Here is a 25971-nt window from a genome sequence, read left to right as displayed (position 1 = left end):
AAATCGGTACCATTTCCTACCCAGTAAGTGCAAAACTGAGAGACTAAATACTTTGATTTGTTTCACATGTCCTCTCTTTCTCTCTCTCCCTTTGCTCACAGGACTGATTGTTGCCACTCTGGCAATATGTTGGATGCCAAATCAGATTCGAAGGATCATGGCTGCCGCTCAACCTAAGCAGGACTGGACTGTGCCCTACTTCAGAGCATATATCACCCTTCTTCCCATTGCAGACACCTTCTTTTACTTCAGTTCTGTGGTAAACCCACTCCTGTACAACATCTCTTCTCAGCAGTTCCGAACTGTATTTCTACAGGTCCTCCGTTGCCATCTGACGATAGAACATGCCAACAAACAGAAACTTCTGAGAGCCAATTTGAATTCTCGAACCAGCAGTAGCCGTTTTATGCGTCCATTGATCTTCATTTCATCTAAGCGCAATTCTTCTAGAAAGGGCCCTGTTTTCTTAAGTACTTTTCAGAATGAGACCAAACCTGACTGCAGTCCACAGAAATTGAATCTTGAATCACCGGAGACCAACTTGGAAATAATGCCACTAGAGACTAATTTAGAGTCCAGTCCAGCTGCACAGAATGGCTTTCATGAACATGAAATGTGACTCCGTGTAAGGCAAAGTTAGATGACTAGCAATAAACATAACATGGAAATTAAAATAACTGAGGATCTACAAACTGAACAATCAACTATATCTTCTTTAAGTGCTGTTTCTGATAGACTTGTTTCCAATTACACAAATGGAGCATGAGTTTGTGTGCCATTTGTTTTTTAAAGTGCACACTAGAAATTCAATCAGACAACTGAATTTATTAGTTGCTGACCAAAAGAAAAAAAACAGGATGAGGAAGGCGGTTCTTTGACCAAACTCTTCTTTAGCAGGATGGCAACAAAAGAACAGCAGGGTCTTGTGGGACATGGAACAAATAATGCCAGGACAAAAAAAATCCTTTAAGTTTAGCAACGCACTGACGATAAAAGAGCCAATTTTAAGAGCAAAATAGTAGTTAATATGCCTGCCTTGGGCACTGTGCCAGAATTCCCCCTCTTCTTGGGCCGGGGTCCATTGCAGAGTGGAGTATTGCAGCAGCTGATACAGACAGAGTTCATTTTCCCTGGGGAACAGAAAGACTGGTATCCAGCAGAGGCTATGAGACAGGCTGCAGAGGATGCGCAGGACTTGCGATATAGGATTCCTGTGACACAGAACAAAAGTTACTTAGCTTGATATGAACATGCTTTTGCTGTATGCTAGAATCCTGTTTGAGGAGTCTGACAGATAGTTGGGAATACTGGTTAAAATTTTCAAGTCAATATGGGGATTTAGCCTCATCACTTCCATAAGTTAGAATAACAGATGTGTGACTAAAATCCCTGCATTGCTATGAAAATAAAACCATTGTTTTAGATTTTTTTTAATGTTGTACAACATGCATTTTAAAGCCATACATTTTACAACCAAAAACGTAATCCCTTGGAGGAATGCCTGTTAAAAGCTTTGAAACAGAAATCTAGTCAATTTCAAAAGGCACTTGAGTTTCAGACACTTTACCGGCCTGAGTTCCCTGGCACAATTTTTGTAGCTTTAGAATTACATTTTTTTCAATGTTTTAAAAATGTCGCTCTTGTTACTTTGTGGGGAAAAAAGTATACAAAGATGGGTAACTGACTGACATTGGGAGGGGGAAATGACTAAACACAAAGCACTGTTCAATGCACAAGGAAAACCAACAAAGATTTCTCTAATTTTGTTCAGTTCTAGTTATTTTAGGAGAGGGTAAACACAATTTGAAGGGAAATTATCTATCTCTTTTAAAGTTGAAGGTGTTCCTTTAAAAGCCAATATCTCGAACTGTTTTTAACTGAGTAAAAAGCAGTACACTCTATATTCTGATGCACACAATCCTGTATTTTAAAAATTGTATTAGGCTGTAAAATAAAGGTATTACAATTCAATACTTCAAGGATCTTTCCTTTATGTGATATGACAGAAATTTGGATTTGGATAGGGCACACAATACAACTGTGAATCCTTGGGTTTTTTTGTCCAATTTACCTGGGGGAAGGTTAGGGAGAGGAAGGGGTGGAAGTGTAGTAAATGCTTAGTAGGTGTTACATGCATTCAAGATTAATAAAAACCTCATTCCTCTCTAGATCTAAGTAGGATTTTAAAAAGTGCTTATCTCAGTAGGAGCAAAGTGAGGCCACTGATGGCTGCTTTCTAAGATACCACCCATAACCTTTTGATTTTTATGTCCAAGCTGATAGGCCAACACTGTCAGCCTGAGAGGAAAGGGGATGCCCTAGCCAAAGAAAAAAAATGCCCGGAACGCACATTCAGCTGCTTACTTCTTAGTTTCTTTACTCTGAAATAACATGCCAACCAGTATAGTGTGTTGGCTTCTAAGTAGAGCTGTTGATTAATCGCTGTTAACTCACATGTTTAACTCAAAAAAAGTAAACACGATTAAAAAAATTAATCTTAATTTATCGCAGTTTTAATCGCACTGTTAAACAATAAAATACCAACTGAAATTTATTAAATATTTTGATTTTTTCAACATTTTTATATATATTGTATTCTGTGTTGTCATTGAAATCAAAGCATACATCATTTATTACAAATATTTGCACTGTAACAATGATAAAAGAAATAGTATTTTTCAGTTCACCTCATACAGGTACTGTAAGGCAATCTTTGTCGTGAAAGTGCAATTTACAAATGTAGATTTTTTTTTTGTTACATAACTGCACTCAAAAACAAAACAATATAAATCTTCAGAGTCTACAAGTCCACTCAGTGCTACTACTTGTTCAGCCAATCGTTAAGCCAAACAAGTTTGTTTACATTTACAGGAGATAATGCTGCCCGCTTCTTATTTACACCATCAGAAAGTGAGAAAAGACATTTGCATGACACTTCTGTAGCCGGCATTGGAAGGTCTTTACTTGTCAGATACGATAAACATCCATATGCCCCTTTGTGCTTCGGCCACCATTCCAGAGGATGTACTTCGATGCTGATAACACTTATTAAAAAAAGTGTTAATTAAATTTGTAACTGAACTCCTTGGTGGAGTGTCCCCTGCTCTGTTTTATCCACATTCTGCCATATATTTCGTTGTTATAACAGGTCTTGGATGACGACCCACCACGTTGTTCGTTTTAAGAACACGTTCACTGCAGATTTGACAAAACACAAAGAAGATACCAACCTGAGCTATCTAAAGATAGCTACAGCACTTGACCCAAGGTTTAAGAATCTGAAGTGCCTTCCAAAATCTGAGAAGGACAAGGTGTGAAGCATGCTTTCAGAAGTCTTAGAAGAGCAATACTCTGATGCGGAAACTACAGAACCCGAACCATCAAAAAAGAAAATCAACCTTCTGCTGGTAGCATCTGACTCAGATAATGAAAATGAACATTCGTCGGTCAGCACTGCTTTGGATTATTGATCTTAACCTGTCGTCAGCATGGACGCATGTCCCCTGGAATGGTGGTTGAAGCATGAAGGGACATATGAATCTTTAGTGCATCTGGCATGTAAATATCATCCAAATACCTGTTCTCCCTTTCAGATGATGCTGTGAACAAGAAGTAGGCAGCATTATCTCCTGCAAATGTAAACAAACTTGTTTGTTTGTCTTAGCAACTGGCTGAACAAGAAGTAAGACTGAGTGGACTTGCAGGCTCTAAAATTTTACATTGAATGCAGTTTTTTTGTACATAATTCTACATCTGTAAGTTCAACTTCCATGATAGAGCTTGCACTATAGTACTTGTATTAGGTGAACTGAAAAATACTATATTTTTTTACAGTGCAAATACTTGTAATCAAAAATAAAGTGAGCACTGTACACTTTGTATTGTGTTGTAATTGAAATCAGGGTATTTGAAAACGTAGAAAACATTCAAAAATACTTATATAAATGGTATTCTATTATTGTTTAACAGTGCGATTAATCACAATTAATTTTTTAATTGCTTGACAGCCCTACTTCTAAGAGTTTTTTTTAATATTATGCATTAATCAGTACAACTCAAAGCACTTTATAAAGGCAAGTAAGTATCAGCATCCCCACTTTCCAGATGATGCACAGAGAGGTGAAGCGACAGAGCAGGTCAGTGACTGTCGGGGTTAAAATTCAGGTCTCCGAACTCCAGCGTTTGGTCATATGCAGTTGACCATGCTGCTTCCCAGCACAGAAACTGAAAATTTCATAGCTGCATCTCTGGGTTGTTGCTTAGCCTTGCCCACCCAAGGCCCCCTCAGTAACACAATAATGACAGAATGCTCAATACTAAGCTTTTGTGCCAACCATAATGTACAGTTCTGAAGCATAAACCTTTATGTATAACCAAATTAGCTGACAGGAAAGCACTTAAGTGATACTTAAAGTTAAGTACGTACTTAACTATCACTGACTTGAAAGGATTTAAGTGTAGTTTTAAAATTACATACATACATCTTTAACCCTCTCTAAATCCTGCCCCCTGTGGGTGGTCACTAATAGTTGTGGGCAAGTTCCTCCTTAGGTGGGTTGAGATAAGGATAGGAGGAGTCACTAGAAGAATTATGTGCCCATGTACACCATGAATCACAGTGCAACAAGGGCTCCTTGAGGCTGAGCACAAGTTTGGAGAGGAGGCCAAGGAGGTGGGCGTGTGGCTTGTGGATAGCCAGCTATGATATGTAGGTCCACTGGCTAAATGCTATGTGGATGGGGAAGAGAGAACAGTGCACTAGTTCTAGTAGAGGCCTTAAGCAGTAAGAGCTACTGCAGAACAAAGCCATCTTCCCCAACCTCCCCAGAGTATAGTCAATTTGGTTTATGCCCCAGGGGAAATTATTTCCAATGCTCAGCCATATTGCTTGGAGAGAAAAAGCAGTTATTGGTCTTATTTTAATCAATTCCCTGCATGTTGCCTCCAAACTGGTACTGTTCTAGTGTAGTGAAACTTTCAGAATCGATGCCAATATAAAGTTATCTACAGAAAATTCTTATCTTATTCTTATCCTGATCTTAATTAAATCAATGACCTGCATGGAGCCAAGATTTCACCCACTATGTTGGATTCATCTTTGAATACTGATGCTGCCATGGTATCTCACCTTAAGGACAGAAGTGCATCCTCCTTATTTTGGGTAAATGTTGTTTAAAAGGGCTTTTTTCCCCTTTCTTATACAGAGGTAGGGGAGGGATAGCTCTGGTTTGAGCACTGGCCTGCTAAACTCAGGGTTGTGAGCTCAATCACTGAGGGCGCCATTTAGGGATCTGGGGCAAAAATCTGTCTGGGGATTGGTCCTGCTTTGAGCACAGGGTTGGACTAGATGATCTCCTGAGGTCCCTTCCAACCCTGATATTCTATGATTTTATATCAAAGTTTCATGTGGATGACCCTGGAAATAGATTATTCCTGTCCAGGAGCTCCAATAGGGTTACCCCGGTAGGTTCCTTATGCTAACATCCCAATTTCTCTCTCTTTTTTTTTTTAAATGTCTGGTGCTTTGTCCATGTTTATTCTCCAGCATTAGAAGGGAAAAAGCCCTGTCCCAGCCTTGCTACTTGCATGGCCATTCCTAGAGCTAATTTTCTCTAGTTCTTGAGAAATCACTGCTTTTGTATCAGCATTAAATGAGAAAAGGTATGCTGAGTGTTTCCCATTTCTATTTTAGAAGAACAGACCTTGGTGATGAGTCCTCTCCCTCATCTGCAGGCTTCTGGCTCATCCAATCATCTATATTTAGAAGGTCATCCATGTCAAGAACATTGAATCTTGATTTTTCCCTGCCTAACTATTAAGCTTCTAGAATGTTGGTAACAGCGGTGCATGATTTTGTTCTGTTTATATGTAGTTTTTCTGCTGCTGCTGAGCATTTTTCTTTGACACATGATTCTCCCCACTCCACATGATTTGCATCCACAGTGACTTACGGTTCAGGTATCTGACATGATGGAGCCTCCAAGTCATGTTCCTTTGACTGAAAGACTATGTTCATTGCTGTGAACAGTTTGTTCATGCCCTCAAATGTAAGCATCCTAATTTTCACCAGGGAACTCTGAAGACCTCAATCAGGAAGATCATATACACCTTCAGTCTTAACTTCAACTGCCATTAAGGGCTTTCTATCTCCAGCATGAATTCAATTGAATAATAGAGTTCCTGTAAAAAGAAACACTGAATTCCTGCAGGGCAGGTGGCATTTTAAAACTCTAGCACTGTAGTTTCATGCACAGATGGAACACATTCATGCTTAAGTAGAATGCATGATCTGACTGGCAATAAAACCTCATTGCAACATTCATCTCTTGTGGCGTCTTTGTGATTGTTTCTTCCAATTGGAAATTCCATTCCCCAATGAGTGTTTATTCCCATTTCCAGCTGCAGTAGCAGTAATCTGAATTAGACTCATATTCTTCTTTAGATAATTAAAACTGTGCAGCATTCTTATAGTTGGGTTTGTGGCAGCTCTTTGGCTTCCTTAGAACTCTCCACATCCAAGATATCTTTATAAATAAAAAAGTACAGATGGATCTGCGTTCAAAGGAGCTGTTGCTACATAGAAAGTATCTGCATTTTCAAGATGACTCTAGGAGCTGTCAGGTAGCAACTCAACTTATACGGACAAAGATTTTTGCTGTGCTTGGCAGCTGTAATCCTTCCCAAGGTACAATAAAGATAAGCAAGTAGGCTGAAAAATAGGAAAAAATGCTGCCAATCAAGGCGATTTACTTTCTTCTTGCTCAATTCTAATCAAATACAACTCTTATTTCCCCATACCATTTTGGTACAAGTTGGGGCAAAAGATATGAAGCCCTGAATCATAGAAATCTTAGAGATGGTTATTATAGAAGACAAGCTCATAGCTCTTTGGTCCTGAGTTCTTGAGGTAGTAGAATGAATGCAGAAGAAATGATTAGATTGTGGATTAGAGGCTAGATAACTGTCATCCTTTCTGGATTTTCCACCTCTAGAAGCCTTATTGCTTGTATATCTCAAAGCAGTCTTTCCTCTGACTTCACTTTTTAGGTGGCGAAGATTGGAGATGGAAATGCTCTTTTGTCCTCCTTCACCCCTTCTGAAATTACTACTGGAAACATCTGCCTGAACAATTTCACCCCCTTGTTAATGGTGTTAAGACAATGCTGTCTTCTACCATCACAGATTTCACTGCTCAGTAATGAAGACCATTGGTTCAAATACAAATAAATCATCAATTTAATGCACCACCTATAAATGGAGTTGCCACATCTCTCTGTGTGGCTCCTTTTACATTATGATAGTGGGTAAGCAGATGGCTATCCCATGGTTTTTTTTTTCCCTTGAGATGTCATGTAAGCTGCTTAAGTTTAGAGGTCTCAGACAATTCTGGTGGTCAACTAATATTTTTACAATGTAAACAATGTTTTGATAGAAACTTAGACTATGCCAGATGGTCCAAAACAATACCTACCCCACCACTCACTGAGGAAATATATACCCTACCCCCACACATTCATTTCTCTAAGACTGTACTATATATCATACAAAAAATGACACACAAAGAACTTTATGAAGGTTGCCATGTCAAGCACTCAAACTGGGAAATGACAAATTTAAGGCTGCCTGTGCAACCTTGATTCATTCTCCTTGTGCCTATATGTTATGATATAGTCTCTAATTACATGATCACAAACTATTTTTTTCCCATAGGATACCTGCCTCTCTTGGTGCACAGAATAAACAGGGTTCACTTAATGAGCTCAGTTCCAGTATCCACCTGCGAGTATCAATAACATGTATATAAAGTCACTCCTGCTTATCACGTCTGGATTTGCTGCGAGTTTTTACCAAAAATAGAGGAAGGTAAATTCTACCCTGATTTACAAAACCATACAACTCCTGGTAAGCTTTTTAAAACAAAGCTTAGAGTAGCAGATCCAGGCTGACAAGTGTACTGAACTGGTGTACATTAGGTTGAATAACCAAGGTTGGAAGAGTGGAGTGTCTACTGCTGTACATCTTGTATCCTATGAAATATATCAAACCTAGACTTCAAGGAATGCAGCATTACTGAGATTTAATAATGTGTACATGTGATTTCCCAAGATCCTAATCAACAGACCATGTATAACAGGCCCAGTCACATTTATATTTGGTTGGAACAAATTCCTAATAAATTTTCAATAAGTCCCTTTACTCTTGTCCTAACCCCCCCTCCACACTTTTGAATATGCACCTGCTTTCTTCAAAGGCAGATGTGGAAGGAGCACCTGCCCCGATGTATTCTTGTATATTACCCATCTCTTAGGCCCAGAACTATATAGGTATTTAACCACTGCAACGCTTAGCATTTGAAAACCACATGATCTGCGGAGCCCATGTTAGGTGCCTAGATGCCCAATAGAGGGCATAGGGAGAGACGGGCACCTGAAAATGGGATCCACAAAAGCCAGCATGCTAGGTGGAAAGCTGCTTATGGTAGTCAATATTAAATGCAAATGAGAACGTGTTGCCTAAGCGGCCATTCTCTCACAGTGCTAGACAGCTCCCAGACTTACATGCCTATCTCTGCTTGCAAGCAAAGCTGGGAACTCTCTCCTGGAATTAGGAGACTGAGGCAGGTGTCTAAGCCTAGTGCTCACAAAAAAAAAAAAAAAAAAAAAAAAAAAAAAGTAGGTGCCTGACACCACATAAAACAGAAGGGAAAGGAGGTGGACTCTACTGGGATAAAGGTTATAAGAGTTAGGGGACTTAGCCGGGATGCAGCAGACCAGGGGTTGGCAACCTTCGGCATGCAGCCCATCAGGGTAATCCGTTGACGGGCCGTGAGACATTTTATTTACATTGACCATCTGCAAGCATGGTCCCCTGCAGCTCACCATTCCTGGTCCATGGGAGCTGGCCACTGCTTCCCACAGCTCCCATTGGCCGGGAGCTGTGTGTGGGGGAAGTGAGGGGTGGGGAGGGTCACTGTAAACAAAATGTCTCGTGGCCTGCTAGTGAATTACCCGGATGGGCCGTGTGCCGAAGGTTGCCGACCATGCAGCAGAGTATAGTTCAAGTCCCCTCTATGCCTGATGAGAGGAAGGGCTTTGAACAGGGTTTTCCCCACATCTCAGACGAGTGCCCTCACCACTGCACTGTAGAGTCAGTCACTCTCATACATCCTCTGGTCCAATTAGTATTTAAGTAAAGTGGAATTGCTACAATCAGGAAGATTGAGAGAGCGCCCCATCAGAATATCCCATTGTCTAGTACTCTAACCACTGGGCTAAAAGTTATAAGGGAGGTGCCTGCTGCCTCTGCCTCTTCCTCCACCACCCCATTTTGTGTGGAGGGAGGCATGCGCTTTACCCTGCAGAAATGCTAGGGAATGGGATCATGCTGGGGAACAGGCATGACATATGCACCCAGCTGCCTGTCTGAGGCAGTACTGTGCATGTGCAGACACAGGAATTTAGGAGCCATGGGGCCTTTTACAGCAAAATGTAGAGTCCTACAGGGTTAGGTGGCAGTTGAATAGGGAGAGAGCACAGTGGTGCCTAAAAATGGGAGTGAGATTCAAGGGCCCTTCATGGCACTGGCCCTCAGGGTCTGTCTTTATGTCTAAAACAGTGTCAGGAGCCCTGGGTTCAAAACTGTTTAGTGTGGGTAGCATTGCATGTCTCTGGCTTTGCTTTAGGTTTATAGTTGGGCCCTTAAACTATAAACACTTTGAGACAGGAAAACTTATTTGTTCCACACTATACAATGCTTCATACAGCTAAGAGCTGGTCTATACTAGGAACTTACAGTGGTATGCCAACCTACCCATCAGTGCACACTGTACTAGGTTCATGGATGAACGCTTCCATCAACCCAGCTATTCATCAGCGTAGGCAGCATTTATACTCAAGCACTAGAGCGGCACAGCGGTTGTAGTGTAGACTTAGCCAGTAGATGAGTCATTTAGCGTTTTCCAGGTCCAACAAAACAATAAACCGTGGAGGGGAAAACCCATTCAAACAAACCTCTGCATACAGCAATGTTGCATGTACCATTCATACAGTAGCCTATGAGCTAGTTGGGGGTTTTGGCAATCAGGGCGTGCCCCATGTGGTAATGCAATCTCCTTACGGTCCCTAGCGCATGGTGTTCCTGTCCTTTCATGTAGCAATGGGAATTTCCACAGGGAGGCTATTTCATGCCCAATACCCATTTTAGCCTGTACAACTACAGTGCATAAATTGGACTGTCTCCCCTATCACTGAAATAAATGAATGCCTATTGTACCACAGTAGCTGCACGATCATATTTTATGACTATGAGTAAAGATTCTACTATTCTTGCCTCAAAATAAGGTAAGGTAAGCAAAGCATGTCTACCCTAAGGACTTCTTTACTGCATATGCTGCAGATGAAGCACACAACAAGCAACACAGAGCAAAAAATATGGTATATTCCAGCTCTGTGAAGGCATTTTTTTAGTACCTCTATTCTATTAAAAACAAACTGTCAAATACAAACCAGCAAAACAAAAGGTACTTAGCATCTGCAGGCGTACAGAAGGAAGGTTTCTATGTCTTGTTCTTTGCTATATCACTAGTTTCTATAGGCCTTTAATGTACCTTTCTTATATTTATTTGTCTGGCACTGCCCAAAATATGCTAGTGCTTTCGATACATAATAGATGGCAAGGCCCCCGCCTAAAGAGCTTATGGCAGAACAGATCAGCCATAGCATAAAGAAAAGCTCACACAGAATAACAGAAAATAGCAACAGGGCAACCAAAAATTGAGACCCATTCAAGTATAGATGACCAGTTATAACACTGAATTTAAAACAATCCACCAATGCACAGCAGTCTGACAGCACAACTGGGCCCAAACGTGTGTTCATTTTAGTCTACTGAATAGCAATTATTGAGAAGGGTTTCAAGAAACAAAGTGTTAGCTTCACAAAGGGGATTAAGTAAAGCAATTCCTAACTCTCAGGTGCGCTGATACCAGTGGAATTCACAAACCCTGAGTTAGGGGCCCACATGCCCTCTACACTGTGTGGGGAGAATTAGACACCTCAAAATGGGGTCCACAAAACACAGCATGCTGAGCTGGGAGTTGCCTAAACTAGCCAATGGAGTGAGAGGGAGAGCCCACTGTTGGTAGCAAATGCCAAGGAGAGCGGTGTGTCATGAGCCCTGCCCCTCAAAGGGAACTAGATGCCTAAATCTGGGTTGAAAGCTCATTAGCCAAGTGATTAGGACACTCATTTGGTATGTAAGTAAGGATTCCAGAATTGGACCCTATGAATGTATTAAGAAGCAAGTATATCCATTAAAATTAGATTCTTAGGTAGCATAGTGTAGTAATAAAAACTACATCCATTATCTTAGTGTTTTCTTCCTAAGGGCTTGTATGACTTGAGTGTTAATTTGGATTAAGGCAGGCTATGAATTTAAAGTGCAATAGCTATTTCTGAACAACTCCGAGTGTGGACAGTCATTTCAGACTTATTCTTTACTGCGTCTGAATGACTCCTGGTGTAGACAAGCCTAAATAGTTTTTCATATACAATTTCAATTTATGCTTAGAATGATTGCAGCAACTATTTGAAAAAATTGTTTTATTCAAGGCCTTGATTTTTAAATCGTTTGTGCAAATACAGTAATAACAGGTGGTTTTAAGCAACACATCTTTTTAAAAAAGATGCTTGACTACCTGCCTTCTGACCTCTCTGCCATGACCATGTCTTCTAGAACTGAAAATGTTCTTAGATGAAAACAGGATAATTGCTGGATACAGTGAATAAGGGACTGAATTACTGTGATTTATTTTACAATATTGAAGAACATGGCATCAAATCATGCCTTCCAATTATGGCACTGGAAGTCTAAAGCAAAACCGGCTTGTTAATATTGTGTTCAATAATGACCCAGGAAAATCCATCCTATTGCTTCCAGCTTCACAAAGCACAAGTGAGGCATTAAACTACTAAAAAATATGCATTGATTAGCAAAGTCTAAGAGCAGCACCTGGTTTTTCTGTATTACCAGACAGACTTTTTCAGTAGATTACAAACAATTGCATTCCAGTCAAACCTCAGCTTTCATTTTCCAGTCTTAACCTTTTATTTTCTGCTGTTGTATCTATTTCTGCTTTACAATTTACTGTACACTGGCAGCCAAGTAGTAAATTGTACAACTTTTCAAGTACAGTTGGCTTGTGCAGTCATCTGTCCTTTCTTTCTACATGGTAGGGAAGCATCATGGATATTGAGATCAAAATGTACTCTAGTTTCCAGTATTAGAGATTAACTCAGGCTTCTTACCTTTCAGGATCAGAGTTTAGTATTTTACTTGCAAGTGTTGATTATAGTACTAATCCCTGGAAATTAGGGAGCCATAGTCCTTATGCTATTTTGAGTGTTAAATGGCCCCAATCTTGCAAACATTTTTACATAAATAACTTTATGCATGTGAATAGTCCACATATTTTTCAAGAGCCTTATTGAGTTTGGTGTGTCTATTTGCATGTGTACAGCTATTTGCCAATATACATATTTGCAGGACTGGGACTAATGTCGTCAGCTCTTGCAAGTTTAACCCAGAAACCTACATTCAGGTGTTGCTGGATAAATAAAGAAGGACCTAATTTATGAGTATTTTGTGGTTTAAAATATGTATTTATGGTTTTAATCTAAATATATATTTTGCTATTGATTTTGGATCCTGCTGTCCTGGACTTCAATGTGAGCAGGATAAGGCCACCGTTTGGGGGTTTTAAATGATTTTTAGTTCACATTGAGAGTGTCACTGGTAACGCTACCATTAGAATGCTGCATACTATGGATGCTGCATTTGTGATTACTCTCAGTTTTGCCAGTGGATGCCCCTGCTATAAAATGAAAATAACTACACTGTTGTCATTAAATATACTTGCTTGTGTTTTGCTCCCCGGGAGTTAGAGAAAAATCTGGGCAGGTCACTGGAAATTGTTTTTGAAATTCAGATTCATTTATATGTGAAATGTGGGGCACAATATGGTACTCTGAAGAGACAGAATACAGAGATATCAGCCTATGGGCACCATATCCTATCATTGTACATATTTTTCAGACAAGCCCAGAAATAGAAAAACATAAAAAGCTATTGCCCATGACCTGTGAGAAATGAAATGAACTGGACCAGATATCACAACTTCCTTAAAATAATACAACACTTCATCACGTTTGCATTTGGATCCTTTTCATGGTTTTCAAGTAATAAACTACTTGAAGTCCACAACTAGCTCAGTCATTACTTTACTGTATTTAAAACACACACAAAAAGCAATTTATTATACTCTCCATGGTTTCACCTTATCTAATGCACTTAATTCAGTTTATCTCCTGCTTGCTTTGTAGTGTTGTAGGCAACCGAAAAATAGAAAGCAATTTATTAATAAGAGAACATGCCCTACAGCTTTGGCATCTGAAAACAGTTTCTGAATGGTAATATATCCAGATCTCAAAGTTTACAGCATATAGTGAAAGTTAATGACATATACTATAATTCTTTTATTCATATTCAAACTTTTATTCACACCCCCAACAAAAAGGATCTAGGTGCCATGGATACTGGTTACTATGCTTCGATTCTGCTGAGCATCAAACAGTGCAGAACAAGATGCCATTTGCTAACAATGTCATGCACTAAGTTAATTTATACATTTGAAAAATACTAATAAAATATATTGTGCTAAGTGTTAGCTTAGTTTTGAAAATGATCAAAATAGATATGTGCATCTCTTCATTCCCATCCTTATTTTCAATGCCACTGAGGTATTAAAACAAAAGACCATAATCACTTTTGACATTTTTTTAAGAAAACACACCCTGAAATCACTGTATGAATTGGTACATATTCCTTTCTGTAAATTTTTAAGTGATAAAGATGAAGTTAAAGAAGATTATAGCTATTACCTATAAAACCTTAATGCCTAGAGAGATTCTGAAGATGTTAAACTTTGTTGGCTATTATAATCTTTTGTCAATAAATGTACACAGGGCACACTCTCCTCTTGATGCCAATGTGTAACTGCTCCTTGAGTCAATGGGAGTTATGCATGTGCAGGACAGGAGTATATACTTGTGTAGCCCTTAAGAACACATATATGGTGCAGCTTGAATGTGGCAGCACAGAAATCAGAGGTGAAGATGTTAATGTAGGACTAGTTGTTGTAGAACTTTAACATCACATTCCGTCTGCTTGATAAAAGGAGGGACTTGGAAATCAGTATCATGAAGAGCCTTAGAAACAGCAATTAAAATTCACCAGTGAAATGACTATCATGTTTCTAGGCACTACTTTAAGTGTACAATTACAGTAATTGCTTTAATTATATTGCAATATTCTATACAACTGCATGCATTCTTGGGTGCTAGCTGGTGACTCTTGCCCACATGCTCAGGGTTTAGCTGATCGCCATATTTGGGGTCGGGAAGGAATTTTCCTCCAGGGCGGATTGGCAGGTGCCCTGGAGGTTTTTCGCCTTCCCCTGCAGCGTGGGGCACGGGTCACTTGCTGGTGGTTTCCCTGCAGCTTGAGGTCTTCAAACCATTTTTGAGGATTTCAATAACTCGGTCCTGGGATAGGGGTTGTTATAAAATTGGATGGGTGGGGTTCTGTGGCCTGCCTTGTGCAGGAGGTCAGACTAGATGATCAGATTGGTCCCTTCTGACCTATGAGTCTATGAGTCTATGCATGGAAAATGCCACTGTAATTTTTTTTTTTAATGAAGAGAACCTTTTATTGCAGGTGTATTGAATTGATGAGGTTGTAGGTGACTTCATTTACAGGGAAACTTTATAACTAACCTAAATTTCTCTAGATAGCAAGATGGGATTTTAGAAACATTTTTTGTAAGGCCTATTGCAAAATACTTGTTGCCTTTTTCCAAGTGGCATTTCTAATGCAGATACAAGGTGAATGGTGTAACAGAAACAGTGAAAATTAGATTTAAAAGCTACATAACTGAGAGGTAGCAAGAGCATGAAGCCTTGTTTAAAAATTCAATAGCCTGTTATAGCAACCGTAACTCCTCGCTTAACGTTGTAGTTATGTTCCTGAAAAATGCAACTTTAAGCAAAACGATGTTAAGCGAATCCAATTTCCCCATAAGAATTAATGTAAATGGGGGGGTTAGGTTCCAGGAAAATTTTTTTCACCAGACAAAAAACTATGTATTATATAGATATACACACAGTATACATTTTAAACAAACAATTTAATACTGTTCACAGCTATGATGATTGTGAAGCTTGGCTGAGATGGTGAAGTTAGAGTAAGGTGACCAGATGTTCCGATTTTATAGGGACGGTCCCGTTTTTTGGGTCTTTTTCTTATATAGGCTCCTATTACCCTCCACCCTCTGTCCCAATTTTTCACATTTGCTGTCTGGTCACCCTAAGTTAGAAGGTGGAAGAGGGAGGGATATTTCCCAGGGAATGCCTTACTGCTAAATGATGAAGTAGCACTCAGCTGAGCCCTCAAGGGTTAACACGTTTTAATGTAGCCTCTCACACAAGGCAGCACAAACAGGAGGGAGGGGAGACAGCATAGCAGACGGAGACAGACACACACCTTGTGTGTGGGGCAGAGAGATGCACACTGCCCCTTTAAGTAAGCTGACCCACTCTTAAGTGCATTGTCTTTTCAAGTGGATCAGAAAGTTGAGACAGCAGCTGCTGCCCCAGGCGCTCTCTCTCTCTCCCTCCCTCCGTGACCCTCCCTCCTTTATATGGAGAAGGGGTAAGTGAGGTGCAGGAGCAGGAGGGAGGAGGACACCTTGACATTAGGCCTCCCCTCGTTCCCCCGCTGCACAGCAAACAGGAGTCTCTGGAAGCAGCTCCAAGGCAGAGGGCAGGAGCAGCACATGACAGTATGAGGAGGGACAACTGACCTGCCTGGCAATTGATAGCCTGCTGGGCGGCTGCAGCACAGGGAACTTAGGGAGAGGGGAGCTGATAGGGAGGCTGCCAGTCCACCTTGGTTACAAGCCCCTACCAGCTAGCTGCAACGGGCTGCTCTTCCTGCAAGCAGTGGACAAAGCAGGTGGCTGCCAAACCTCAGAAGGGAGCATTTCACAACTTTAAATGAGCATGTTCCCTAACTGATCAGCAACGTAACAACGAAACAATGTTAACCGGGACGACTTTAAGTGAGGAGTTACTGTACTGAGCATTGAGATGGTCTAAGAATTTTACATTTTTCAACTCTTTCCTTTGATTTTTCTCCCTTCACAGTTGGTTTCCTTCTACACCGTTCATTTTCTGGATTTATTCTATTTTTAAAAACATCATTATTTATAGTGATAAGAAATTGCCTTGTACCACATCTTGATGCTGGTTTTACTGTTTTCTCCATTTGGAGATTGACTGGGTTCTGTATTTGCTGCATTTCTGTATCTCTTTGCAGACTACGGGCCTGATCCAAAGCCCATCAAAGTCAGTGGAAAGATCAACTCCCCTTAGATTCAGTGGGTTTTGCATCAAGCCCTATGTGGTCAGGTCACTCCTCACCAATAGAAGAAAAGTTGTATTTCTTAGAATTTCTTTTATTTATATATAATAAACACATGAATAGCCAAAACATTTCATTCTGTCCAAAGGAGAGAAGTGTGCATTAGGTTTCTTTCTTCTTGTATTCACTTTCACTTTGAAAAGCAGCGGCTTTGAAGATTCAATGCTCAAATTCAGTTAAAAAAAAATCAGTTACCAACGTTTTCCTGAAATAGTTGCAAATGGAATTAATATCATGAAGAATGCTTCTCATTCATCAAACTTTTCATCTATGTAATCTGCTTGCAAACATCAGCTGCTTCTTCAGCTGGAAGGCTAACCTTAAAAACCTATCCCTTATGTTAGTTTCTATGGCACCAAAAGTATTTGATATGGGCTTCAGTGCCTCCTCCAGAGCTCACAGTTCTTCCCTATAAAGAAGAGAAGCATTGATGCTTTTTAAAGACTAGGTTAACTAATTAGCTGGCAAAGTGCATTCCCTGTAGAGAAATATGGCTCTTTTGCATCTCCCACTGGAAGCCATCTCCCATTACCACCTAAAACTTAGTCTTGCAAAATGCATAAGTAACGGTACTGAAACATGGAACATTTTTGTCATTTACTTCATGAAGTCTCCAAATCTGTACATAGACTGTACATTCTATTGCAATATAAACTGATAACAGTACGTGTGTGTTGGGGGGTGGGAGGGAGAAGAGGGTATATTCGTTCAGTATAGACACCCATCTAGGTACATGCTTAACTGCTTCTCCCACCCAAATACTTTCCACTTTTATTATTATTGTTTTAATTAGGAAATAGAGCTAATTTGTAACATTACTGGACACATCTTATTGGTACTGCTTATGTTGATCTGATTTAAATATGCATGATTGCAATATCTGGATTCATCAGTATTTTGAAAATCCAAGGTGTTCGTAATTGGATTTTTGTAAAATTTCATATTTTACCTAGGATTGTTAGAATATCTTGTCTAGGGATGAAATACATTTCATAAAACTGGTTCTATAAGCAAATTCTGAGAATGCTTAGATTGAGTAGAGTAAGGTTTTAAACATAGCTTAAGCCTCATTTTACCTTAATTAAACAGGAGTGGTTTGTCTTGACTAAAGTAAGGCTTAAGCAAGTATTTACAATATAAATGAACAAAGCTTCTTAGAATTGCAGTTCTCCTTTGTTTTATCAATGAGAGAGCTTAGTATAGAAATAAAATTGAACCACTGAACTGTCATTGTTAAACTTAATGAGCATTAATAAATATGTAAGAAAATAACCCTTGCCTACACGCTTATGACTAAAATGTATACAAGCATGTAAATCAGTGACTCCCTTGACAGCAAAATAGACAAATAGATTAATGTATGTTGCAAAGGATGGGCGACTAGGTCTATTAGGTTACTAATTCAGACCATGAACTTTATCTCAATATACTGCATTTAACTTTTAAATAAGGTTTAGGAGAACATGCAACATTTTGCTTACTAACACCTACATTTTACTAAAGGCAGAAATTGGATAGTCTATAAAAATTAAATTATACTCCTTTTACAGTATCTAGTCAAGAGGAAAAAACTTATTACAAGATTATACTGACAAGTAAATGCAAATGCACATTCTTTATATACTGGGTTAAATATTCAAACTCAAATATTATTATAAAATGAAAATCAATATTTGAAATACATTTCAGTTTTCAATGATAAGCACCTAAAACTGAGTTTTAAAATGACCTGATAAAATAAAAGTTGAATTATTAAATGAAATTTGTGATAATGAGACATTTTATTTTAAACATTTAAATATCAACAAGAAAAAAAAACCCAATAAGAGATGATTAACTGAATCCTCCTTGCTTTACTCCCAGTCTTTTCTAGAACTGACTGAGAAGCTTAACCTGTACTGCAAATCTCACTCAATTTAAATAATTAGGTTAAAAATTAAATTTACTTCTTCACAGGAATTTATAACTCTCTAACTTAAAATGAATAGAAGCTACATTTACAGAACAAAGCCAAATAAGAATGAACTGTAGTCTGCTATACACTGCATGACAGGTATCTATGGGAAAATTCAAACCTCAGTCGAGAGACTTTCATTATAGGCAATGTAATATTGCCCAGGTAAAAGAATAGAAAGAACATTTCATAAAAATGTTTCTCTACCTTTATTTAATCTATTGCAAACCAGTTTCTTTGTAGTGGTGAAAATAAGTTTATGCAGCCATATCATTCATATTTTCAATTTAACGTAGTCACACAAGCTTAATCAGCCAGTTTACAAACTCAGTTGTTGATCTGATGTTTTTAATCTGAACAAGTCAGTCGTCCGTACCTACTATGTGAATGGCTTACACTTAAATCTTTTGGATACCTATACACTCAAGCAAACTATTCCTTGCGTAAGGCGGACTGACTGCAAACATTTCTTTGTCTAACATTCAGCTGAAGACAAGATTACAGATGTTTGTTTGGAGGCAGTTATAGTTTGAAATTGTACATTGGAATCAGGGTGACCAGATGTCCTGATTTTATAGGGACAGTCCCAATATTTGGGCTTTTTCTTATATAGGCTCCTATTAGCCCCCTCCCCCCTCTTCCCAATTTTTCACACTTGCTGTCTGGTCAGCCTAATTGGAATAAAAATGTTGTGGCAAGGGAAGAGGACAAGAGGATATAAAGTGGCAAAAGGTAAATGAGTATAGTTTACATGTTTTACTGGCAGGGATCTGTATTTGACTATATAGGATTTGTACAGCACTTCAGACTCCTCCACATCATCCATTCAAAACTATTTAAAAGCTTATAGAATATTTGGGGTGCATGTGGCAAAGCTTTCAAACTGCATTTCAAATATTTGTCTAAAATTATGCATAGGTTCAAAGCACCTCACAATCCATAACGTTCTCAAACCTCTACTACCTTCTCTAAGTAAATACTCCTTTCTTGAAAGAAGATACTCATGTTTGAAGCAAAGAGAAAAACGTGTTTTTACCCAAAATATGTTCACATTTTCAAGTTGAGTTCTCTTATTGAATGGCGACTAATCTTCCCTTAAGTATATATCTTTTTCTTTCTGTTCAGAACAAGTTCCAATAACTTTACAAAGTAGCTAGAAGTGCAGTACTATGTGTATGGTGTTACCTGCATTGAGAAGAATGCCAACAATGCATTCTCTATTTACTAAAGAGGCAATTTTACCACTTTCTCATGGTTTGGAGGGCATTAATCTATGGTTAGCTGTAAAATCAGAGTTGCTGATACATACCTTGATAAGTAGCATTTAGATCTGTGGAAGATTTTAAGAGTATTAATCACTTTTGTTTATGTGGAAACTATTTTACATTTCAAGACCTGTAGCTATACTTACATTTCCCATTAACAGAGGGAATCAGGTATTGTTGGAAGGAGACAGGCTGCAGCTTTATTTACATAAACATCAAAACAGTCCTATATAATCTTAATCAACAGGCATGTATTAATTGTTGCCCTCAGCTGTGAGACACTATGTCCATCCAAGATCCTTTCCGTCCAAATGAGTGGTACCTGAAGACTTACTCTGTCGGACCTTATCCTCTGAACCCACCGAACAGAACTGAACTCCCCCATATGAGGGTCATCCTATCCTCATTACTCAGCCCACTTATTTATGATTACCTGTAATTCCTGTATGAGTGATATACTCCCATCTATACACATCTTCTGGATTCCTGCTTTTTGTAGACGGGTTTCTCAACCTGAACCCCCACTCCTCAGTGTGCATGTCATATCTAATTAGAGGAACTCCTGAGAGCCAGTACTATCCTAGCTCTCTCTGGCCCTACAAACATCACAGCTAGAGGCTATGATAGCAGCAGGCAACTATATGAAATAGCAACCAGACAAACACTTTTCCTCTATCAGAGTGCCCAACCCAAAAGTCTCTTATAAAGCTGGAACTTTTTAACCAGTTAGATGACTATGACAGGTCCTGAAGTTTCACAAACTAAACACCAGCCCCCCAATCTCTAAAAATATCTTGAAGTACTTGATATGATGGACTGATTTACAGCCCAACCCATAGGGAGAGAACAAACATCGGAGAGAACAAACATGGTTGGCTTTCTCTTGAAAATATTAGTGATCTTTGAATAAAAACTAAAAGCAGTGCACTGTATTCTAAAATTAATTAGAACTGTGACAGAGTCCCAAAAGAATTTTCAGAGATAACATCCATATGCCTAATTCATTCTTTCAACAATGCCCACTTGAATTCTATTATTGGCCTGTCTTTCTCTGCTCACTGTCTTCTGGATGAAAGCCCATAGCTCAGCTTCCTATCTCATAGATCAACCTTCACTCTGTGTGAATTGCTGGAGTAAATAAAGAAAAGAAGGAATTGCTAATTTAATGCACTTTTCCTCCATCTCTTGGGAAAGGCCCATGTAATTAACTATAATTAGATTAAACGAATTTGTTATCAATTTTCCAGTGTTCTGAAACTAAATCTAAACTAAGACCATATTTTAACATCATTATTAACATTTGTTGTGTAAGTTTCAATACTTTCAATTTTAAAATAAAATTATCCTAAAGCATCAGAGAAATATATTTGAGACAAAGTCCTTTGAGTAATAACATAATATGCCTTAAGCTAAAAAGTCATACTAGAGAAAAATGAACAAATGCAGCTAAGAGCACCAAACAATACCAAATAAACAAGGAAAAGTGTCATTATTAAGTTCTTACCAGAACTTTTTTCCATTACTTCTTTCTGGCACATGTCTTGAACATTCACTGTGCAGTTCACAATGAACTCTGGAGCAGAGCAGTCATTATTTAGCTGGAATTCTTCACACTGGTAACACTGTATTTGCAGACCAAATCCTGGAATAGACAAAGAGTTTTGCTCAGATTAGATCTGCATATGCCAAAAAAAAATGCTACTTATTTTTTCTTCACTCTGCTGTTCCTATCTATTTAACAGCAAAGCAAAAATATGGGTTTTGCCAAAAGATTCGTCTCCAAACCTGGCCCATTTAGCTGAGGCTATGCCTTATAATTACCCAGCTTCTTATAATCAGCTAACTATGTACAAACGGGCAGTCTACATGAGAGAAGCAACCCCTAGCCAACCACTCACTTTTTTTAATTAGCCAAACTCCCTGGGGAGCAACAGCAAAGGCTGCAGCCAGCAGGGGGCAGAGTACAAAGAACAGGACTAAAATGAAATTGATACCACTTACCCACCGACCCCGCACGCTCAGCTCCCACTCTACCCCGCTGGAGTTCCCTTAAAGCAGTGGGATAAGAACTATCCGTGCTTCGGGGGACAGTAACCGGGCTAACACAAGCGCTTCAGCGCTTATCTGTGCCGTCGGGTTTACTTAACTACTAATTAATTACAAATGATTTAATTACTATTTTGCCATGCACAATTACAGCTGCAAAGCAGCCTTCGCTTCCCTCTTTTATCATGTAAACTAGGTCCTTCTCCAGCACGAAGTGCAGGAACCTCTCACAAGCCCTCCCCGCTGGGGGGGAGGGACTGCTCGAGGTGAGCCGCTTCTCCCCTACATCGTCACCCAGAGGAGCTGTCCCCGGGCACGTCAGGGAACGGGGCGCTGCACGAAGAGAGCCCTGCTGGGCCCTCTGCAGCTCGCTGGGGACCCCGGCAGAGTTGGTCCCTCGTGCATCTCACAGGGGGCAGCGAAATGGCAGCGGGGACCCCGAGCCTGGCTGACGGTGCCGATTCAGTTCACACCGGCGCTGCTCCCAGGGCGGAGGCTGGAGAAGGGACCCAGCACCGAGCTCTTCCCAGGCACCACACAGCGGTGCTGGGCTCAGTGCTAGGGGCTGCTGGAAGAGCGCCGCAGCGCTGCTGTTCTCCGTGCACTCGCCCAGCCGGGCTGGCCGCTGAGCGCTGCGCAGGGAGCTGGCCTCAGTGCTGGAGACTGCGAGCGGCGAGCGATGACCCACAGCGGAGCTGATCCTGGCGCAGCAGCGGAGAGGAGCGGAGCGGGTGCACTGCGCCGGGGAGGGCGGGCGGCCAGCGGGGCACGGGCTGGGCAGAGGCTCCCCGCGGGGCGCCGGGGGAAGGGGCCGCCCCGCCAGCGGAGTTGCGGCCAGCAGCTGTTGAATGGCAGCGCGAACTTCGCAGCGTGGCGGGAGCGGGTGGCAGCGCCGAGACCAGCGGGGAGCTGCTGTGGGCGCCGGGCGGCTGCCCACGCCGCGCCCTGCCCCGGCCCGGCCCCCAGGGGCGCGCTGCCCCGCGACTCCTACCTGGCGCCAGGACCAAGCCCCAGAAAGTGGCCGCGCCGAAGAGGAGCCACATCCTCGTGGAGCCGGGCCCCCGGGCTGCGCGGCACCCGCCGCGGCGCATCAGAAGCAGCCGGGCAGCCGGGGCGCGGTGCCGCCGAGCCTCTTCCCCGCGCCGCTGCGGAGAGCAGCTCCGGGAGCCCGCATCGCCCGCCCGGCTCCGCGCTGCCGCCAGGAGTTGGGAGCCGAGACTGGCCGGAGCTGGGGGGCAGTCGGGGAGAGAAAAGTCTCCCTCTGCCCCCCTCCCCCGCACCATGTGACAGGGGAGGGCCCCCTCCCGGCACACTCGGGAAAGGGGGCGGGAGAAAGTTATTGTGGGGTGGGGAGGAGGGAGGCGCCCCCCCGCCCGTAGGAACGGGCTCCCCAGTTAATCCACCCGCCCCTGGAAACGGGCTCCCTCGCCTGCCCCCTGTGTGTGTGTGTGGGGGGGCGGGGGGGTCATAGCTAGCCGAGCCCCTGATCTACACTGACCGGTGAGGCGGGCTCTGCCCCTGCCCCGTCGTGGGCTGTGGGGCTTTGTCCCTATGCTGCAGACCCACGCGGTCTGGGAAGGGTAGGGAGGGCCCCCCCCCCAAAAACCACCGAGGTTGGGAGGGATCCTTGCAGGGGTGCTGGGTTCACCGCTGTGCAACCCCCCCGTGTGTGTGCGCGCGTGCAAGGGGGGCTCTGCCCTTAACCAACAGAGACCTCCCCGCCACCCACCCAGCAGGGACCGGAGGGCGGGGACAGACGGGCGGCCACTGACACCCCCCCCCCCCGGGGCGCAGTAGTCACGACCCTCCAGCTTCACGTGTCCAACGCCCCCCCCATGGAAGTTACCAATGTAGGGACCTCGGGCCCTAAATTACCTAGTTTGGGGGGGGGGCGGGCGGAGGGAGCTCTGACCCTAATCCCCAGTGTGTATATGGGGGGGGGCACGTTGACCTTTAACCACCACCTGTGTGTTGGGGGGGGCGCTGACCTTAATCCCCCAGTGTATATGTGTGTGTGTGGGGGGGGGCTCTCACCCTAACCACCCACCTACGTGTTTGGGGGGGGGAGTGTTTCACCCTAAACCCCCCAATGTGTGTTGTGGGGAGGGGAGGCGCTGCCCTTAACCTCCCCACCTGTGTTTCGGGGGGGGGGCTCTGCCCCACCCATCCACGTGTGTGTGTGTGTGTGTGTGTTGGGGGGGCGAGGAATTGGACAATAACCCATCCACCGGGGTGTGGAAGGAAGGGTCCGCTCTGCTCTGCCTTGCAGGGTAATTCCCCCCCCCCGGGTTTGGTCCGGGTTACTCTCTCCCTCACACCCCTCTCGAATGGCCGGAGGGGCGGGCACAGCCGCGTGCCCCTCGAGAACGTGCGGGAGGCCTCGGCCAGGTGGGAGCGAGCGGGCGGGCTCCTTGCTGGCTAGCGGAGCTGGGACCCTGCGCGGCGCCCGCGTGCGGTAGTTCCCAGCGCTGCGGAGCGTGCCCGCCCCTGCCCCTGCCCCGGGGCGGCTCCTGCCGGCTGAGCGCGCCTGGTGCCCCGTGCCCGGTCTGCTCAGGAGCCAGCGCTCCCAGGCCATGGTGGGTGCGCGTTGACTGCCTGGAAAGCCATAAGGCGCCTTCGCAGCTCAGCCGCCAGCCAGGCGGAGCCGGGGCCGGGGCCGGGGCCGGGCAGTGCCGCCACATGGGCCGCAGCGAGGAGCGATTCAGGGGCTGTCCCCTCCAAGCTCTCACCTGGCATAATATGGCAGCTACTGGGGCCACCCTCACCCCCGTGGCGGGGCCTTTCCTTTCTACAATCCTCAGCGAGCTTCATTTGTGAGGTGAAGAACTAGCTGAAGTAAAATGATGGTTTTCATTGTGCAGCCCGTTACAACTTGCGCTTTGCATCATGCCTCCTTCCCCAGCCTCATCCTTCTGCAACCCACATGCTTCCCTTTGATCAGTCACAGTCTTGTCTGCAAGCAGAGAGGTTTGAATTAAGTTTAAATTACTTTTTAGTTGCCATGTCGAGAATTCATTTGAATGATTGAATTCCACCTGCACATTTCTGGAGCAGCCAGGGCTAGTTGATTAGAGAAGGGAAATGGTTTGCACAATGTTTTGCATGCATACGGTATCATAGAATTGGTTATTTTATTCACAATATTTCTACGATATTTTATTTGCTTCCCATTGCTTTGGATTTGCTTGAAGCAATGATATTGTCTTAGACAATTAATTCGTGAATCCAGCTCATTAAACAAATTAACCCCAACATGGACTGCTTGTCCCTGGGAAAATATATATCTTGAACCATTCCTATAACTGTGATACGAACTTTATTTAGAAATAAGTTTCAAAAAGACAACACAAGTTTAAATCTGACATTATTACTTAAAATAACAAAATTAAAACGTAACAAATTGCACAGTGTATTTTAACAAAATAACACTGATCGTACAATATCATAAAGATTAACAGATATTTGCTAAAGAAACAATAGAGTCTAGAAATATCCCAAATATACCTAGTTTAAGAGAGATTGCTGTACAAAAGCAGTTATAAATACTTCACAACTAGAAAAAATACACATAACCTTTCAAATAGACTTCCCCTTACATATAAAGTATTTATAGGAAAAAGATATGTTGAATTAAGAGTTGTTAGCACCAAAAACATTTTTTTTTAGTTTTACAAAAGTTTATATCACAAATATGGATTTTATTTCAGTTTTCCAGGATTCCTAAATGGAGTTAAAATTAAGGTGGTCTGGGGGGGAAAAATCAACATACCACATTCAGAAATTTGTATTAAATGGTTACAGAGGAAAGAGAAATAGGTAAACTATAAAAGTAAATACTGCAGTTAGAGTAAAGTCCTGATCCTGCAATCCTTTACTCAGGCAAAACTCCCATTGAAGTCAAATGGCAAATCACTTTGACCCTGATCTTCCAAACACTTATGCACATGAGGAACTTCATTCTTTATGAACTCAGTGGGGCTGCTCAGATGCACAAGTAGAGGTAGGATCTGGGTATTTGATTCCAACCATTCTCATACTGTCTCAAACATCAGAACCCTCTTGAAGTATCAACAGATACATGTTAAGGAATTATACCAACTAAAATGCACATATCCATAGAGAATCTTATGTGAAATTGCACTAAAATAAAAAAAAAAAATACAAAGTGTA

At 41.9% G+C, this 25971-nt stretch overlaps 2 protein-coding genes across 7 annotated transcripts in view; one reads left to right on the top strand and one right to left on the bottom strand.

The window, feature by feature from the left end:
• Positions 1-629, top strand: part of GPR39 (G protein-coupled receptor 39) — a 123484-nt gene extending 122855 nt beyond the window's left edge. Inside the window, exon 2 of the mRNA XM_050916030.1 lies at positions 102-629. Coding sequence (XP_050771987.1) covers positions 102-619 — 518 coding nt within the window. The 3' untranslated portion in view covers positions 620-629. The remainder of the gene's footprint in view (positions 1-101) is intronic.
• Positions 1-22892, bottom strand: part of LYPD1 (LY6/PLAUR domain containing 1) — a 67070-nt gene extending 44178 nt beyond the window's left edge. For 4 of the 6 annotated variants that reach the window (XM_050916046.1, XM_050916044.1, XM_050916045.1 and 1 more), the window contains exons 1-2: positions 22793-22873; positions 21260-21397 (exon numbers count right to left, since the gene is read on the bottom strand). In XM_050916046.1, the coding sequence (XP_050772003.1) occupies positions 21260-21397; positions 22793-22844 (190 nt within the window). In that variant the 5' untranslated portion in view covers positions 22845-22873. Of the gene's footprint in view, positions 1-961; positions 1212-21259; positions 21398-22792 lie in introns of those variants that run through there. The other 2 variants (XM_050916043.1, XR_007768283.1) reach the window with 2 other exon arrangements.
• Positions 22893-25971: the final 3079 nt, after the last annotated feature.

The sequence above is a fragment of the Gopherus flavomarginatus genome, chromosome 10, assembly GCF_025201925.1.
Source record: "Gopherus flavomarginatus isolate rGopFla2 chromosome 10, rGopFla2.mat.asm, whole genome shotgun sequence".
Classification (NCBI taxonomy): Eukaryota; Metazoa; Chordata; order Testudines; family Testudinidae; genus Gopherus; species Gopherus flavomarginatus.
The sequence above is the reverse complement of the archived record's forward strand: the minus strand, read 5'-3'. Positions and strand labels throughout refer to the sequence as shown.